General features: G+C 43.9%; 1 protein-coding gene across 1 annotated transcript in view; it reads right to left on the bottom strand.

Annotated features, from left to right (window-relative positions):
- The window catches only part of TRHDE (thyrotropin releasing hormone degrading enzyme), a 213,232-nt gene extending 197,782 nt beyond the window's left edge, over window positions 1–15,450 (bottom strand). The window contains exons 1-2 of the mRNA XM_066183262.1: window positions 14,439–15,450; window positions 8,644–8,917 (exon numbers count right to left, since the gene is read on the bottom strand). Coding sequence (XP_066039359.1) covers window positions 8,644–8,917; window positions 14,439–15,247 — 1,083 coding nt within the window. The 5' untranslated portion in view covers window positions 15,248–15,450. The remainder of the gene's footprint in view (window positions 1–8,643; window positions 8,918–14,438) is intronic.
- Window positions 15,451–17,676: the final 2,226 nt, after the last annotated feature.

The raw sequence follows: 17,676 nt of genomic DNA, 5'->3' as shown, positions 1-17,676 counted from the left end.
GCAATGTAAAAATGCTTCTTGAACTCTTGTCAGGTTTGGTGCTGTGACCCTGGGGAGCCTGTTGCAGTGTTCAAGCACACTTCAGGGAAAAAACTTTTTCCAGATATCCAACCTAAATCTCCCTGACTCGGCTTCATGTCATTTCCTCGAGTCCTGTCACTGGTCATGAGAGTGAAGAGATCAGTACCTTCCTCTCTGCTACCCTTCATGATAATGTTGAAGATAAAATGAGGTCTCTCCTCAGTCTCTTCTCCAGGCTGAACAGACCAAGTGATGTCAGCCACTCCTCACAAGGCTTCCCCTCAAGGCCCTTCACCATCCTCACAGCTCTTCTTTGGACACTCTCTAAAAGTTTAATATCTGTTTTATATTGTGGCAGCCAAAACTGCCCCCAGGACTTGAGGTGAGGCTGCCTCAGTGCAGAGCAGAGCAAGACAAGGACAATTCGCTCCCTTGCCCAGCTGGCCACGACAGGCTTGGCCTTTCCTGGCTGCCAGGGCACTGCTGACTCATGTTCAATTTGACATCAACCAGGACCCCCAAGGTTCTTTCCACAGCACTGCTTTCCAGCTTCTCATTCTATTCCAGCACCTGATTAACAAAAACTTTCAAAAAAGATACCAAAGTGTGAAAGTACCTCACCGGAAGAGCAAAAGTGATCTGTCAAACCTATAATACCTTAGAAGAAAATCAAATTGGCAAGATATTCTACCAGTACAAATGGGGGTAAATACTATAAACCTCCAGGCAGCAAAAAATAGTGGGACAAAGGCAAAAATAAGGCGGCATTTGTGCAGGTTTTCCAACACAAAAACAGGCCTAAAAGGTGAACAGTACAGACACCTGACTGACTGTCCCCAAAAAGGATGGCTTGGACTAGCAACACGCATGAATCTCCAAAATGAGTGGTTACTTTCCCACCACTGGCTATAAAAACTGGGAACAAACAGGCTAAATTTCTTGTTCCTGTAAGAAAAATACGATTAAAATTTACCTAAACCCAGGAGGAGACACTGGTCCATAAATATATAAAAGCACACATCACTCTTCTCCATCAACAAATACTGTATCTGCCACTCAGCTAGATGTCAACTAAGTCTGTAATCCATTTTCACTGCAATAGAGCAGAGTTACTACAGTAGGTACGCAGGAAAGCACTGGCTTGACTGACAGATGTTCAGGCTGGTGCAGGAATGTGTTCACCTTTACGTTGTTCTGGAGTGAGATACCTCCTACAGATTATTTGGCACATCGTTTTTACTTTTATAGCAAAAGCATGACTCTTACAGAAACACACTAATAGACTCCTGCTACTTCCTTGGATGTCAGAAAGCAGAATTCATGTTGATGCCAAGGATAAACGAACGAGTTAATGAAGTCGAGTATGACAGCACAACATAAGAAGCATAAGGAGACATGAAACAACATAGTGCAAAACGCAGAGTGCAGCTCAAGTGTTCAGTCTTGACTATGAGTTGCATTGTCATAGCACATACTACTAAGCATATGCTCATTAGCACATGAAAGGGAAGGGAAATAGAGTCTCTTCTATCTCCCTCCTTTCCTTGCTCATAATGTGGGAAGCAGGAGAAACTGCAGGCACTTTGCTCTCCTCTGGGCAAACGGCAGGGAAGGAGTGGGAAATGCTAAGTCTCAGACCTTTCTTTTCTTACATTAGCCAGCAGAGACCCCAAATGAAGCAGCTACAGGCTGAACTGCTCTTGAATGTACATGACTACGATTAGGAAGCTGTTCTGACAACCATCAGGCCAGGAATCGTGCTGCCTCTCTCTCCTCACTGTAATTTCAGCAAGCCATAAACCTACAAAACAGCCACAAATTAAGAAACTGATTTGTGCTTTTTGACAGTCTTCTTGCTACTACATACGAAGTACACCACTGCCCCCAGATACTTACAGGTGATCTTCCTAGCCTAAAACAAAACAAAACAATGCTTGCAAACTCAAGTCTTTCAATTCAATAGCATTATTTGCAGAGTGCACCTGGGCATTGACATTAGTAAAACAAATATCACATTTAAATACAGCATGTACTACAAGTGCTGATGGAGAGTAATTTTTAAAGCAGTAAGCACAATAGATGTACAGTGTTTTCCCAGTGCATTCAACTTGCAAATTCAACCAGAAATCAATAACAATGGAGTGCAAGTTTGCAATTTATGTTTTTAACAAATTCCCTGGCATATTCAGTTTAGCGTGGATGCTGATTACATAGGTTTCTGTTTGTTTGTAGCATGATTTGTAGCTACACTATTTAAAAATTAATAAACTAGAAGTTACTTTCAATATACAAATCTGAAACAGAACGGGTAAATATTGATGCGGAGAATCTGAAAACGCTACAATTTCTTTGGATTCCTATTGTATTATAACACAGCTTCCCACTTAAAATAATTCACAGTAGTAAGCACTGAACTGAGTAAAAGATAGTTTCAGAACAAGCCTGTTGTTACTACAGAGAAAATTTCACACACAAAAAAGAAAGCACAAACACACCTATCTATAACCATGTGTGCTTTTCAAGCTCAATGTAATTGCATACTTCCCAATACACTCTACCTAACATGCATTTTATTTTTAACTGTTCGATGAAAGCTGTTCTGAAGAAGGCAAGTCTGGGACATTAGTAATAAAAAGCAAAAACAAATGTGTACCATTATAAGATTCACAGACATATAAAGATTAAACAGTACAAGTCTGCATCATACTAGGCTTTAGAAATATGCCTGGTACTTCCTGTGTTAGCTGTTACCTGTTTATCAGATAAACGTGTGGCCTCCCAGTGGTCAGTGATGGGCTAACAAAAGTTACTTTGCAGGACTTCAAAAGTAGTGCAGAACTCTGGAGCTGGACTTAAATTCAGGTTCCAGAGGAAGAAAATTTTAATTGAAGACCAGTTCTACTTTTGATAGCAAAACCATTCTGCTGTAACCAATATGCTCACCCACAAAGAATTATCTCATGTATAATTGCTTCAATACCGATTAATAAATAATAACTGATGAAGAGACTTTGCTGGCAGTTACTACCATCAGCTGAAGAGAGGTCCTAAGGAAGAGCCTCAGGCCTTAACCCAGGTAGTCATTAACTGACAGAAATTGCTTAGTCTTGAGGTCATTCTCGCTATTCGATAAAAATATTAATACATTTTTCAAATACAAAATAATTATGTAAAAGTTACTGGCCGAACTGCATAGTCAGTGCGTAGTTATTTTAAACAAGACTGATATTTTCAGTTTTTTCTAGCAACTAACAAATGACAAAACTCACTGTGAAAAAAGTTATTCTGCTGTTCAACATGGGGTTTTTTTTTCTTTTTCTTAGATTATTACTGAAAGTCAGCACTTTAGTCTCCTCAGACTGATCACCACACTTCAGACAAGGAAATGCCCAAGACAGCTGTCCAGCTGGAAGCACTGTACTATATCCAATCACCTTGTCTTAAGGATGTGAATAAAACCATGGTCCCATGCTGGAAGTAAACCAACATGAGCTGCTGGACATCTACTGATTCTGACCCAGATCTGCTTACATGACTCTGCTCATTAGCTCTTCCTGGACAAAAATAATTTTTTCACTTGCGCAGAATCAAGCAACCACTACTACATGGATGCCATTTTTGAGACTACTATACTTTTTTTAGTTACATTAAGCCAAACATAACTGACTGACTGAGCTCCCCAAGCACATGCCTGAGAGAATTCAATGCCAAGACCTTTATGCAGGCTCTCTGCAAGCCAGAAAGCACTACAGAAACAGCAATTATCTTACTTTCCCTTAGCCAGTTTATTAGAGCTGCTCCTCATTGGCGAGGGTAAGACTTAAATGTACTGTAAAGCTTGTGAACATTAATTACATCTTAGATAAATACCAAAACAAGAAACCCAGTAAAGGTTGACTTTATTCTGGTATAATTAGTTAAGACCTTTCTTAGCCTTAAGGCGTCTGTATCATGACAAAGTACTCAGCATCGATGGCACTACAATAACTTTTAATACAGCTGAAACCAAGACACACCTCGTCATAAAGGTCTCTTCAAAATGGAATGCGCATTGGTTCAGTCAGACAACAGAGGTCCTACCCTGAGCAGTTGTCCCAGCTGTTGTCACGCAAACACTGCCAGTCCTGCAAAAGGTGCTGCCACCACTTTGAAATAGAAGCAGGGGTTGGAAAAGTGAAACCACGCAAAATTCCCCTTTGGGTACTGCCTTCTTTCAGCATTTCTCCTCCCACTCACCACCACACAGCTAGATAGCCATTTTCCTTCACAGCTGCTCGTTCCCATCTGCTCTGGTACTGTCTGCACTTGTCTCTTTAACCCCTGCACCCACAATTCCTCCTGACTTCACTCCCTTCCATACACTTGCTTTTTCTGTTTTTAGCAGATACTCCCCCTGACAAGAAAAACACTTTAGCACTGCCAGTTGGCATTTTATTTCCATACCTATCTCCACATCCCATCCACAGCAAAAAGGAAGAATAGTAGAAGATGAATCTCCCAGAAACATCTTTTCCAGCAACACAAGCATCTCCACTGATACACTATGTACTCCCTCCTTCCACTAACTCAAAAAGAGAAAGAATTTACAGGGAAAAAAATGAATTAAAATAACTTAAGAGACACTGAAAAGCCATGCAGGAAATAGCAAGTTTTCCATGTTCACCTGACAAAGGAATGAGAAACAGAGGGTTTGGAGAATAGAAGCACTAATCCAAGCAGGGAAAAAAATAAAGCAATAGTAGGAAAAGGCCTGGTGGATTGAAAGCACAAATAAAGGCAACAACGAAGGAAAGAGACACAGAGATGATGTGACAGACAACATAATCCAACGAGCAATATTTTGCTTTTAGGAATTATTGACAAAGAACATATGATGCATGATTAGGAAAAGCAACATAAAACTAGAAGCAAGAAAGCATGTGGAGGTAAGTGGAGTTTTCTGGATTATTGTACTGTTCAAAGATGACAGTATACAGATCCCATGATTTTCCCCAGCTGCAGCTGGTACAACTGCTAGCAGAGCCATACACTGATCAGCTAAGCCTGCCTGCAAGGGCACCCCTCCTCCCTTCAAAACAGCATTACCTGGGGCACCACCGTGGCAGAACTACATTGCTCCCTAGTCCATAGCAGCATAGATAACTGCACCACTGTCCTTCCCACAGGAATAAAGTCCCTGCCTAAAGACAAAGGCAGATGCAGTGATTTCCTGCAACCCCAGCTGAACCTGAATAACATTATATACTTGTAATACATAAAACGTCAGCTCTGCTTTTACATTACCTGATCTGGAAGGGATTTGGATCAGACCCATATGGACTAAAGAGTTATGGATGTGATAATGGTTCACATCCACTATAGGATGCTCCCAAAAAAGAACTGCTTGTCTTAATTCCGTTTTCCCAATTAATTTTAGTGTATGAAATACAAAACACCTTCATGCAAGAATTATATACTCTATAGCCACATAAGTATTTTGACTGGCTACCTAAGCTTTCCAAAAGGCAGTTCCTATTTAAAACTTGACTTGTATTGAATGTCATTCTTAGGTTTAAACTAATTTTTGAGGTCAGTGGCATTCTTTGAGAAAAAATGAACAGTTAACATTTAAGCAATTTTGAGGGAAAAAATCTGCTTTTCATCTTATAGCTACTTCTGTTCCTCAGAGTTTATCCACCTTTGACCACAGCACTTTATTAATACTGGTCAGCTGGAAGAGAAGTGAGATTATAATCATTAGCATGCTGTCAAAATTTGAAGGGACAGCCCACTGCCCCCAAAATGTTTTGTGAACAAAAACCAAGTTTGTGGAAGTGTCAAAAGAAAAGCAAAACTATATGCAAGCTGGAGTATTTTAGGTGTCCACAAACAAATATAATATACACTGCATTAATTAAAATGAAGATTGACCAATATAAGAAACAGCCTAACAAGATGCTTCAGCTGAAGGTTTGGGTAATTTTCATGAAAATCCATTCATTTTTAGAAGCAAACTTATTATGTATTTAAGTTAACTGTCATGGATATGAGGGTAACTATATTTTAGTAAAAAGTGGCTTTGAAGGAAACCAAGAAATTTGAAATTTTGTGTGCAAGGATTCAGATAATTTCAAATTCACTCAGTAGTGTCCATGAACTCCTGGCACTGCAATATAAGAGACTCAAAATGATGGATTACCTCAGCAATTCATCTGAAAGAATGCAGCTCTGAACTGAAGTACTTGCCATGAGTTCATACCTTAAAAGACACTCTTTCAACAAAACTGAACCATGATAAAAGATGATCAGATCCCAAATGGAACTGAAAAATAGTAAGATATATTTAACCCAGTGCAAATTATTTCAGTATTCCTGGGCGTTAATATACCTCTGTTGTAAGGGCTTTATTAAAAAAAAAAAAACAAGAGCTAAACCTCTAGACTAACCAAACAATTTCATGGGATAGAGACAATCTCAATCTATATAGGATTTTGGTCTTCCAAGTTTTCACAAAGATTAACCTACTAATTTTCATAATGGTTGGCAAAGTTCTGTACAGTGGTACTGTCAAGCTGGTGGAAGGGATATACATGTATCTCCTACATGTGCTGAACCAACAGACTCAAGCATAACTATAAGGCTCTTTATAACCACAAATTTCTAACAAAAGAATACTTGGGTTTTTTTCTTCAGATTCCAGGTAAATAGAAAGTCTTGAGAACAGTTTTGGGAAACACAAGAACAGCATAAAGTGTTTGACAAGACTGAAGTGGGCCTCTCTTTTCAAGGCATAGAATATATTCAAGCAGCAAACATCTACAGGATATGAGCTCTAAACAATACTACGAGAAAATTAGCTAAAGAAGTAGGTTGCGTGTTTCAAACTGATGGTCCTGAGGTCCATCCCCCACGTTTCAAATAACTGATTATGCCAATAATAGTGACAGGACAGGGAGTAACAGTTTCAAAACAAGTGGGCAGGTTTAGATTAGGTGTTATGAAGAAATTCTTTACTGCAAGGGTGGTGATACACTGGAACTGTTTGCTCAGAAAAGCTGTGGATGACCCATCCCTGAAAGTGCTCAAGGCCAGGGTGGATACGGGTTTTGAGCAACTTGGTCTAGTGGAAGGCGCATTTGCCTGTGGCAGGGGGATTCAGAACTAGGTGGTCTTTACGGTCCCTGTCAACCCAAACTGTTCTATGATCCTATGACTATTACATAGGTCTCAGCAGTTCCCATATCATTATAGGTTAAAGCACCTCAGGACAACCACTTCCTAGTCATATTTCCTCCTCGTGTGGTGCCAAAGAATAGTGTCACAGTCTGCTGGTCATGGTATAAAAGGGATGAAGAATGGTCTCCAGTGTCCTACCCAGCTGTTCCAGTAAAAAAAAAAAAAGACTTATTTGTTGATCCCTTCAGGATGGCTTAAATGAGATATGCCAGTGCTGTCCTGGGTCTACCTTCCATCAGCAAAGCCTCAAATCCATGCTAGGACTCTGCCAGTAGCACAAAAAGTCAGATCAGTGAACTGTTTTGGCTGAAAACTTACCACATTTTCAGTTATTTTTCAGGTCAGTTTTCAGCCAGATCATATGGCGGTAACAGAGCTGATGGCTGGCACCAGGAAGGCCAAGAATACCTTTGGCTCTGAGAAGGCGGATCAGCTCCCTCCACTGCAGCACAATGCTTACACTGACTCAAAGCGTTTAAGGGGATATTTCCTGATATGAGCAGTCTGCAGCCCTTCCTCGTGCCCCCAGGCTACAGCACAAAATCACATGGCATTTGCCAAAGTATAAGGTAAAAACACCCCTTTGCTCAGGTTCACAGCTCAAACTGTTATCTAGTCCTCTACTTCCAGAACCAGCTCTGCTTTGCTATTCACACTAACAAGTAGGAAGGGCTTCTCTGTATGTTCACCTGAAAAATCAAGACGACAGTGCTGTGAAATATTCTATTAAGTTGACGGCATTTCTCATGTATGTTTTGGCTTGTTACATAGTTCAGAGCTTGATATTTGTACACAAAACCAAAACTGACATAAATAAAGGATTTTCTCTCTTGGTTTTTTTTCAAGGCTTTACTCCTGGAATCATGCCATACTTGCAAAAACCAGCTCCAGAAACTGAGGGCTTCCATCAACCTCAAGAAGTGGATAGGTTGCAAAGTCCTGCTCCTGAGTGAAAGATCTAAGAGAGAAATTACTGTATCAGCCTCCTGAGCCAGCATACAGCACACCAAGGGACACACCAGTATCAAAGGAAGGAGACTGGAAATCTTACCAGTATTACCGCTTTAATAATCTCATGAACACTGGTAATGAAAAGGGTACAGGAAAACAAGAAAAAACTTCCCAAGAAAACCAAAGTGTAGTTTAACAGCATGTCTGTCAGTTTAAAATTTCATCAGATAACTACACCGACTAAGCTAACCATTTAGAAAAGGCACATGACAACCAAAAACGTCAGACAAACCTCCAGGAAAGGTCCCAAATAATACACATAATCATTAAACAGATCAGCAAATTTTAAAAATACTAATCAAGAAAATATTTTAAGCATTTGCTGGTACAATCCCTTTACAAAAAGTGAGGGTTTTCAAGATAATGAAATGGATTTGGTACATTAGAGATACTTACAACTACTCCACTCTTGGTGACAGTTTCCCGGTATGTAAAATTGCACACTGCCCAAGCCAGGTAATAGGTGGACATGAGAGGGGTCTGTGAAAAGTGATCTGTAACCCAACCATCTTCTTCAAAAACAGAAGTTTCAACTGGCATGTTGGACAAAGATAAGTAAGTCGCTTGATGTCTGATGCTGATTTTGAACGTGGCCTTGTAGATAGGCTCGTCAAAGCAAGGAAAGGCTTTTCTGGCATGAGTAGGAGAAAACTGCGTAACACCAAGAAACCTAGAAAAGCAGGAAACAAAAATAAAAATTGATTACTAACTGTGCCTAGCACTTGATTCATAGACATACCGAATAAGACACTGCTTGACCATTGTGGTTTAAAGGAGGAAAAAATTACAGCTGTACAAAATACACAGTGTTTGAACACTGCTTGACCATTTTCTTACTACCTCTAGTGCAATGCAATAGATACAAATTCATAGTCCACAAATTTCTTACAAATTTGTAGACACCACACTGACGTTAAATAAATCAACCCTCACCTTGCATCAAACTTCAGGTTCTAGCAGTATTGTTCATCAATATGTGGGGAAAAAAGGGAGCCACTGTTGGTTATACAACGTAAAATAAGCACACTCAGTTCAAACCAGGGTTTAACAGCCTTCAGGGAATTCACTCTGCCCTGAAACACTGACAGGGCGCTTTACCTTTCTTGGGGCATGAGAACTCACAGCCACACAGTGCACTCAGGAGGGTCATTGTTTTCCACTGCTGATTACTTCTCTACCAGCTGCATGTAGGTCTGGGATACAGTACTATATAGCACTGCTGTGTCTGTGCACATCCAAAAAAAAAAACATTCCGTGAGCTTTGCAGAATCACAAATGCTAGCAAACGATTAAACCACCACAAAGTATTTCACCATTCTTCTACATGTGCCTTTCTTTTTTGGTGTATTTTACAGAGAGCAAATCCATGTTCTCAGTTAATGGGTCAAATTCTGAAAACATCTCTGAAGGAGGTAAAGGTATCTATTAAGCACATATGGGAAGAATGGGAAGGCTTTAGCTTGACAATAAAACCTGTAGCTGTTTTCATTGGAACTAAATAAATTTTGATCCAGACACAGAATAGAAAGCTTTCGAGATGGAGACTTATATTTACACATTTGGAGAAAACCCATGATCTTTTTGCAGAAACAAGAAGCTACACTTAAAAGGTTGAATTATGGAGTTTGGTAAGAGTACCTTCTGGAGACATGTAGAACGAGAAAATTACCATGGGCCAACCAATTAAATGTGAAGGTAGCATGTATGTAGGCTTTTTGAATGGTATTGATTCATGTCTTACTTTCCAAGGATTCATCTGTGGAAAAAACTGTGCAGTTTTAGATACCAGGCAAACCTTTATGAAAATTTTAGAGGCTGACTAATCATCTGTTATTCCTCTGAGGGAAAAGGATGGGTGGATATCTTTGATGTAATGAAAATGGTGGCACCTATTATTAGTCGTTCTATAACCATTAATCTGCAATATGACACTAACACTGATGGAACAAAAAACATACGTAGCCCATAGGGAAAATAAAGTCTCTAATTAACTTCTTCTAAAACTTTTTGGATTTTACACATATCTTGGAGGCAATGAAGAAATAAGTTTATTGAAATGTTACACCTTTTTCCTGCTATAGCGCATGACAGAGCTAGATATATATTTTCCAGTGAATTATCACCTCTTGCAAATAAGGATGACTTTTTAAAAACTTTAAAAAATTTTCCTCCACTGGAGCAGTTACTACCAGTCTTTTTTCTAAAATAAAAAGCCTTTTTTGGCTGAAAATTAGTGAAGGAATTCATTATATTTGTCTTGTTTCATTAGAAATCATGGATTATTAAAACCATCATTTTGGATAAGGTTGCTAAATCTAAGGTAAAAAATTGGTGCCAGATATCCCAGTGTTAATCCAAAAAGAATCCCGTATTATCAGTGGATTTGCACCACGGCAACAAAGGCAAATCAGCCAATTAAATGAACCAAAGCAACTTAATTTATATGCAAAGTATTTCAAGTGGACCTGATTCTGCAATCTAGGCACATTCTAAACTGCTACAGACATCAACAGAAGCTTCAAGTGAGCATGGAAAACCGTACTGGCCTGTTATTAATAAAGCAAGAATGATGAACTTTCCTCTGCAATTAATTTTCATGAGCTCCAACACACATGTAAACACATACTTAGGAAATACTGGTCATACTGTGATACTCTAAATAAGGAAGCTTCCCCTTGTCCCCTCTCCACATCTTCAGCCCACTTCTCAGAGATCTTATCAGTCATCTTTTATTACATATTAGGCCACTGAAACAATCCCTTCATCCCCAGCTAATAAACCCTGGTAAACTCTTCATCTTCTGTGGTTTCACAGATAGACAGATATATCCACATAGGCATAACTGGGCAAACACAGGGCAGTCAATATTTCATACTAAAAATACATCAAATACCAATAATAGTGATATTTATAACATGTGCATTACTATCGAACGAATTGCTTGTTGTGCCATGAAGCAAAACAAACAAAATCTTAAAACTGCTTAAAAAAACCTAACCATTTAGTTTTAAAGAAAACAAACAAGCTAAACCCAAAACATTGTCTCTGTTTATCTATTTCACTCTGTGTTCAAGTAAAACAAGCAGACTTCTACAGCATGCCAAAAGTGAAGGGACAGGTTGACTGTTTCATCCTTCCCTTTACATACCTCTCTGGATACCAACACTTTTATCTCCTGTTCCCAAAAATATCACCATAAAAAGCTGTACTTGAGGGAATGACAGGCTCACAGTCTGTCTTCTCAGAATACCCATGGCAGAAACTTGCAGATGTTTTAATTGCATCTTGTCTATTAAAGGAAGACGTGTTTCCTCAACAACCTTATCAATTTTGACATCTTAGTTTTTACAAGACTAAAGAATATGTCTTTGTTTTGTCTGCGTGATAGAAGATCTTTTTCCTTTTAACTTACGCCAAAGTTTAAGGTTCATTCATATTACGCCTGCATACTCATACAGTACTCTACAGTAGCTCTGTATTGTATTTCTGTTGATTACTGTCAGCAAATTCTAGCACATAATGCAAAGTAAATTTGTAGCATATCACCTGGATTATACATTTCAAGTACCATAGGAAAGATTTCAGTCAGAAAATAAATACTTTTACGCAGCCTTTACATTTCAGGCTGATTTACAACATTCACCTGTGAAGGCCAGAGGAACTAACTTTAGGGGGAAAAAATCATAAAGTGAAAGCATTGGTATGTTTGTGACACCTCACAGCAGAGTTATCGGCTCCTCATGTACAACAAAACTGAAAAATGATGGTTTAGACCCTTTTACAGCAAGTACTACTCCAATGAGGCTGCTGTATTTTAATTGAACAAAAGGTGTCAAAAAATCAAAGCCCTGCTGGAACAGCAAGGTCTCCTAGAGCGTGCAAGTCTGTCTATCATAACAGAAGCTGGCCATGTTTGAGGACTAAAAATTGCTATTTGTATCATATTTTAAAAAATGGGTTATTAATCAGAATGCAAATTGTTACTGTAAGAGCACTCTCTGATCAAAAAAGTCCCCTGATTTAGAACGGGTATTATTCACTTTACACTATAGTGAGTCATTAAGCCTGTGACAGTTGAAAAGGAAAAAAACACTTTTTCTCTTTAATACCGGAAACTACAACCATGCAATGACTACAGCTTTAAAAATGTTTTACTGACAGAAATATGTGAGCTGGTGTAAAGGAAAAACATGCCACTGATTTCAATACAGCAAGGCTACCTTACGTAAGGTAAGTATTCTGCCCATCACTATACTTAAACGTATTAAAAACAAAGTAATTTATGTCTGAAAAGTTACACACAGAGCACTGAGAAAAACATTTCACCATTGCCTTCCACTCTGTGTCTTAAACTATCCTGATGACTGAAACAGTGAATAGACCTTTTTTTGTTGGTGATGGTTTCTAAATCTTAACTAGGGGATTGGTATTGAAGTGTAGTACAGTAACTCTGGAGAAATGTCACTGCCACACCTATTTGACAGTTCAATTATTCCTACACAGAGTCAAAGTACACGAGAATAATAACAGCTTAAATAACTTCTCAGATTTGTAAAGTGAATTATACCCCCTGCTGTTAACGGTATTTTGTTTTCTGATCTGCCCATTTCAACACAGGTCTGTAAGAACTTCCAATTACCCCAAACATTCAGTCAACCACGAAAAAAGGTGTTTTATCCGCACCTTTTCTTACAACTGTGCTTTTTTCAAATTTCCTTTTTATTTCACTGTGATGACAAATTCCAAGAACTTAACTTTGATCCTGCTTGCAGTCCTCATATCAGGCTTTCTTAAATTGTCAGTAATCACAGTAATGAAAATTGACTTAATTTGACTTAATTCAGTTGGTGAGGATGCTTTTCATGTCTTAATATTTTTGCCCAGTTCTTCCAACTATAAAATCTTTGTTTCACTTAAGATTGTTTTCACAATCTAAAACAGTAAGATTCAGGAAAAGAAAACCTGTCACAGCACAGATATTTCAAGAAAGAACAGGTTAAAAAGAATCCAATTCTACCATTATAAACCATGCCAGAACTATCAAGAAGTCTATCCCACCTTCTTTTCCATTACAAAGCCTCAATGTTGTTAGAAAACACCTTCTTTAAAAATAAAGCCTCTGTATCTAGCTAAACGGGATCCTCCACAGTAACCCTGCCTACAAGGGTTGCCTGCAACAGGGGCCTCGAGGGGGACCCAAGGGGCTTTAACCACATGAGTAAATACAGATCAAGACTGAATCTCGCTCTGCCCGCAAACGTATCAGGTTTTGCGCGGTCACAGGGTGTAAATCTTCAGCGACCCAGCTGCAGCAAGCGTAAACGTATTCAACTTATGTGAAAACGCATCCCACCAGGTTTCTGCTTTACCTAATAGAATAAAAACAAAACAGAAGTCTCGCTGCCCCACACGCTGCTATTTGTAACCTGACATGGCTCTGTCACACAAGGGCACGCGGCAGCCGGACACAGAGCCTGTGTGAAACAGACCCGGAGTCTCCGCTCCGGGCCTGCCCTGACAAGGACCGAGCGGACGGTCTGCTTCACGGGTGCCACCCTTGCAAGTTTGCTCCTTGCACCCGTCCGTCCCCAAGCTGCGCTGGGGCATCTCCCGGCCCGCCGCCCGCTCCCCGCAGCCCTCCCCGCCCAGGCGGGGCGCGCAGGCGGAGCGCTCCGCTCACCTGCCGGCGGCCCCGGCTAACCCCGGCCCGGCCTCCCGCACGGCCCCAGCCCGGACCGCCCCGCAGCCCGAGGCAGCTCCGCCCGCCACGCTCGCTCCCGCCTAGTGCCTCAGCCTCGGCCGCCCACCAGCCGCTCTCACGGCTGTCTCACGACACCGGCCGGTGGCTTGGAGCGGGAAAGGGTTCGCGGTCCCCGAGAACCTCCGCATCTCTGCCCTGACAGCCGAGCCCTACAGAGATGTCCAGACAGAGGTGGCGGGGGATGCGAGGCCTGGTCCGCGCTTACCAGCCGGCCGGCCGCTCCCCCTGCCGTAGCCCCCTCCCCGGGCAGCCGGCCGAGACCCGCAGCCTTCGGCGGGACCGCCGGGGCCGGGCAGCGCGGAGCCCGCGGCATCACCCGCCTGGCGGCGCGGCGGCCGCCGGGTCCTAGCGCCGCCCTACCCGAAGTTCGGCGCGGGGGCCGCCAACTTCGGACCGAGTTGCGTTTGAAGCGACTCGGCCCCTCCGCTACCTTCGCTCGCCGTGAAGGACGTAGGAGCTGCGGAAGAAGCCCAGCAGCTCGTTCTCGATGAGGGCGCTGTAGATGATCTTAAGGTTGTAACTTCTCTGCACTTCCAGGCTGCGGTTGAGGACCACGACGAACACCTGGGTCTGGGGATAGAAGAAGGTGCGGGCCACCCGCACACCGCCGGCCAGCTTGTCCTCGGCCACACGGACCGCCTCGATGTGCATACGGTGGGCGTGCAGCACGATGTAGCGGCTGGCGTTCCGCACCTCCAGCTGCACGTTAACCTCCCCGCTGAAGGTGAAGTTCTCCATGAAGGCGCACAGCATCAGGTTGTAATGCAGCGGCCGCAGGTGCCGCGGCAGCCGCGGCCGGGCCCAGGGCGGCAGCTCCCGCCGCCGCTGCCACTCCTCCTCCTCCTCCTCCTCCTCTTCCTCCGCCGCTTCCCCGCCCCGCGCCTCCTCCTCCGGCCTGCCGGGGGGCTGCCCCGCACCGGGCGGCTGCCGGGCTGCCCCCGAGAGGCTCCCGTTGCCGCCGGCCCGCGGCGGACCGTCGGCGGCGGCGCCGCCGCACTCCTCGAAGCGGACGGTGAGCAGCACGGCGATCATGGTCACCGCCAGAAGCGCTAGGATGGAGACGGCGAAGCCCAGCACCAGGCGCTTGTGCACGGCGATGTGCCGCTCCGTGGTGCGGGGTCTTGGCCCCGCCGCCTCGGCCCAGGGTCCCGGCGGCAGCCCCCGGCTGCCGTTCCGCAAGGCGGCCTCCTCCTCGATCATCATGGGGGTGACGGGCGGGCGCTTCTCCTCCAGGGCCATCACGGCAGCGCCGCCCCCGCCTCCCGCGGGGCCGCCGCCACCCGAGGGGGCCCCGAAAGCATGGGAGACTCCGAGGCAGGGGGGCCCTCGGCCCGCGTGGGACGCACCGTCTCTCACTTCCCGACGAGCCGCATCACCCTGGCCGCCGGGAGCCCCGCGGGGGAGCAGCAGCCCTCGGGGAGGGGAACGGGACGAGGTCGGGTCGGGTCAGTCAAGAGGCGGCGGGCGCTCCCCGCCGTCCGGCCGCCGGGCCACGCCGCGCAGGCAACTTGTGTGGCTTCTGCGGGGCACTTCAGCACATGCCGCCGAGCGCACCTCGGCGCCAAGGGGGAGGGCTCTGCCGCCCCGACCCCCCCGCTAGCGCCGCCGTCCGCAGGGAGCTCTCTTTGCCCCGCGTCCCGAGTCGCCGGGGCCGGGGTCGGGCTCCTTGCCCGGCCCCGGCAGCGCCTGAGCCATGCGCGCCCCCGGGGCGCCGGCGCGCAGGTCGGCCCGTCCCCGCGGGGCTCGCCCGGCACCGGGGGCTGTGGCACCGGACAGCGGCGCGGGCCGGGCCCCACCTCCTCTTACTGGTAGCGGGTCAGGCTTCGGAGAGTCGTTCCTCTTATTTTCTCTTTCCTGTCTCCTGCAGGTACAGAGCAATCTCCCGGCTGGCTCTAGCAGAGGCGGCTATATATAGGCACCGGGGAGAGGCGAGGGAAGGGAAGGGAAAGGATGGAAAGGGGGGAGAGGCGGGCAAGCCCCGCCGCCCCTCGGCTTCAGCGGCTGCTCCGGCTGCCGGCGGTGACGGCGGCGCCCCGGGGGAGCGGGCGGGGGCGACGCGGGGACGAGGGAGGCTCTTCTCCGGTGTGTCACACGCGGCGGCTCCGGGGGAGGTCGCTGAGGCGGCGGCGGGAGCCCCGGCTGGGGCGGGCGGAGGGCGAGGGCCGGGTTCGCCGGGAGTGGGGAGGCTGCAAAGGCTCCGAGCCGCAGGACTGCCCGGGATTACACACGAATGCGTGTGCTCTCCACGTAAATACTGAATGCCCTTACTGTGTCATATTTATAGAGACTTAATAAAGAACCGCCGACTACGTGCTTGAACGACAATAGTGCTGTCATACTAACGTGAGGATGGAGCTCAGAAAAGGATAAATACTCCTACTTAAATCGATAGGATTAATATGCCCAGAAAAAAAAATCGCGCAGTAAGCGTTGGCTGGTACTTTCAGAAATCCCCCTGCCGTTACTCCGCGGCCCCAGGACTCTCTCTTACTCTCCTTCCTGCCGGTGCTGAACCCCCACTCCTCAGCTGGAGGGATTTAAAGAGGTGATTGTTAAATGCTGCCTGCGATAATACAGCAACACTTGGCTTGAGTACCCCTAGGAGTGAACCCCTGTCTGGAAAACCGAATCAGCCTACTTTTTCTACCTGTGCCCGAACTTTTCTACATAGGATCTGCAAACACACAGAATTAATATATACAGCAAGGATCTAGATCAATGTCTGAAAGCGTCTCTGTTCCCTTTATTTTGCTTGCATACTTCAAAAACTATCTCTGTTCATTTTCTTTTTTGAAGCTCTTTAGCTCCAATCTTGTAAGCAGTCACAGATGTGTCTATCTTTGGCATTCAGTCCTGTGGAATCTATGGGAATATATGCTGTACATCAAGTTAAATGCATACATAACAATTCGCAGAATAAAGGCCTTACTTTCCATAGTGAAGAAAAAGAACAAAAAATAAAAATCAAGTCCTACACTTCTTGCATAAGCAAAGCAAATCTGAAGAGTTTCATGAAATGTGATATATTAGCCATTTTACTTCAAGAGGAAATGCCTAATCTTTCTTTGTCCTGAATCTTCGACATCTTCAAGAAGTGTTACATCATTTTGCACTCTGTTGCAGAATACAAATGAACATTTATTGACACTCAAACCAGTTTAAGGATTACCAGTTTCAGTATAAGGAGTTTATTAGCTTCCTTATATATTCCTATAGAAGGATTGTATTCAGGTCTACTGCCTCAGGAAAGAAATGAGCCTTTATTTCTATCTTACGGCACACTCTAAAAAAGGTTTTTAATCTGAACAATTTTAAATTAGGACTATGTTGATACACTTGCTAATTGTGTTTGTATGTCCTAGGAGGACTAAGATTTTGCTCAGTAACTAGCATTGCCACATATTTCCTGTGGTGATATTTGGCTGCCCACCTGTTAGAACAGGTCAAAGAACAGAAACACTTTTTTTATCTGAAAACAGCCTTCATTATTTGTTGACTGAAGTTTGATGCAGAAAGGTAGAAAACTATTGCTATGTGATTTGGAAAAAAAAAAAAAAAACTGACATGGCAAAATAACATCCAAAGCTACAGGTTTAAAATGTCAGTTTCTGTATGTTTCATTAAACCCTTTAAAAGTGGGCACAAAAGGAAGTGCCTGAGTGCTTTTA

This window comes from Chamaea fasciata, unplaced genomic scaffold, assembly GCF_029207755.1.
Source record: "Chamaea fasciata isolate MVZ Bird 193981 ecotype frontalis unplaced genomic scaffold, bChaFas1.0.hap1 SCAF_5, whole genome shotgun sequence".
In the NCBI taxonomy this organism is placed as follows: Eukaryota; Metazoa; Chordata; class Aves; order Passeriformes; family Sylviidae; genus Chamaea; species Chamaea fasciata.
This window is presented reverse-complemented; position numbering and strand designations above follow the sequence as displayed.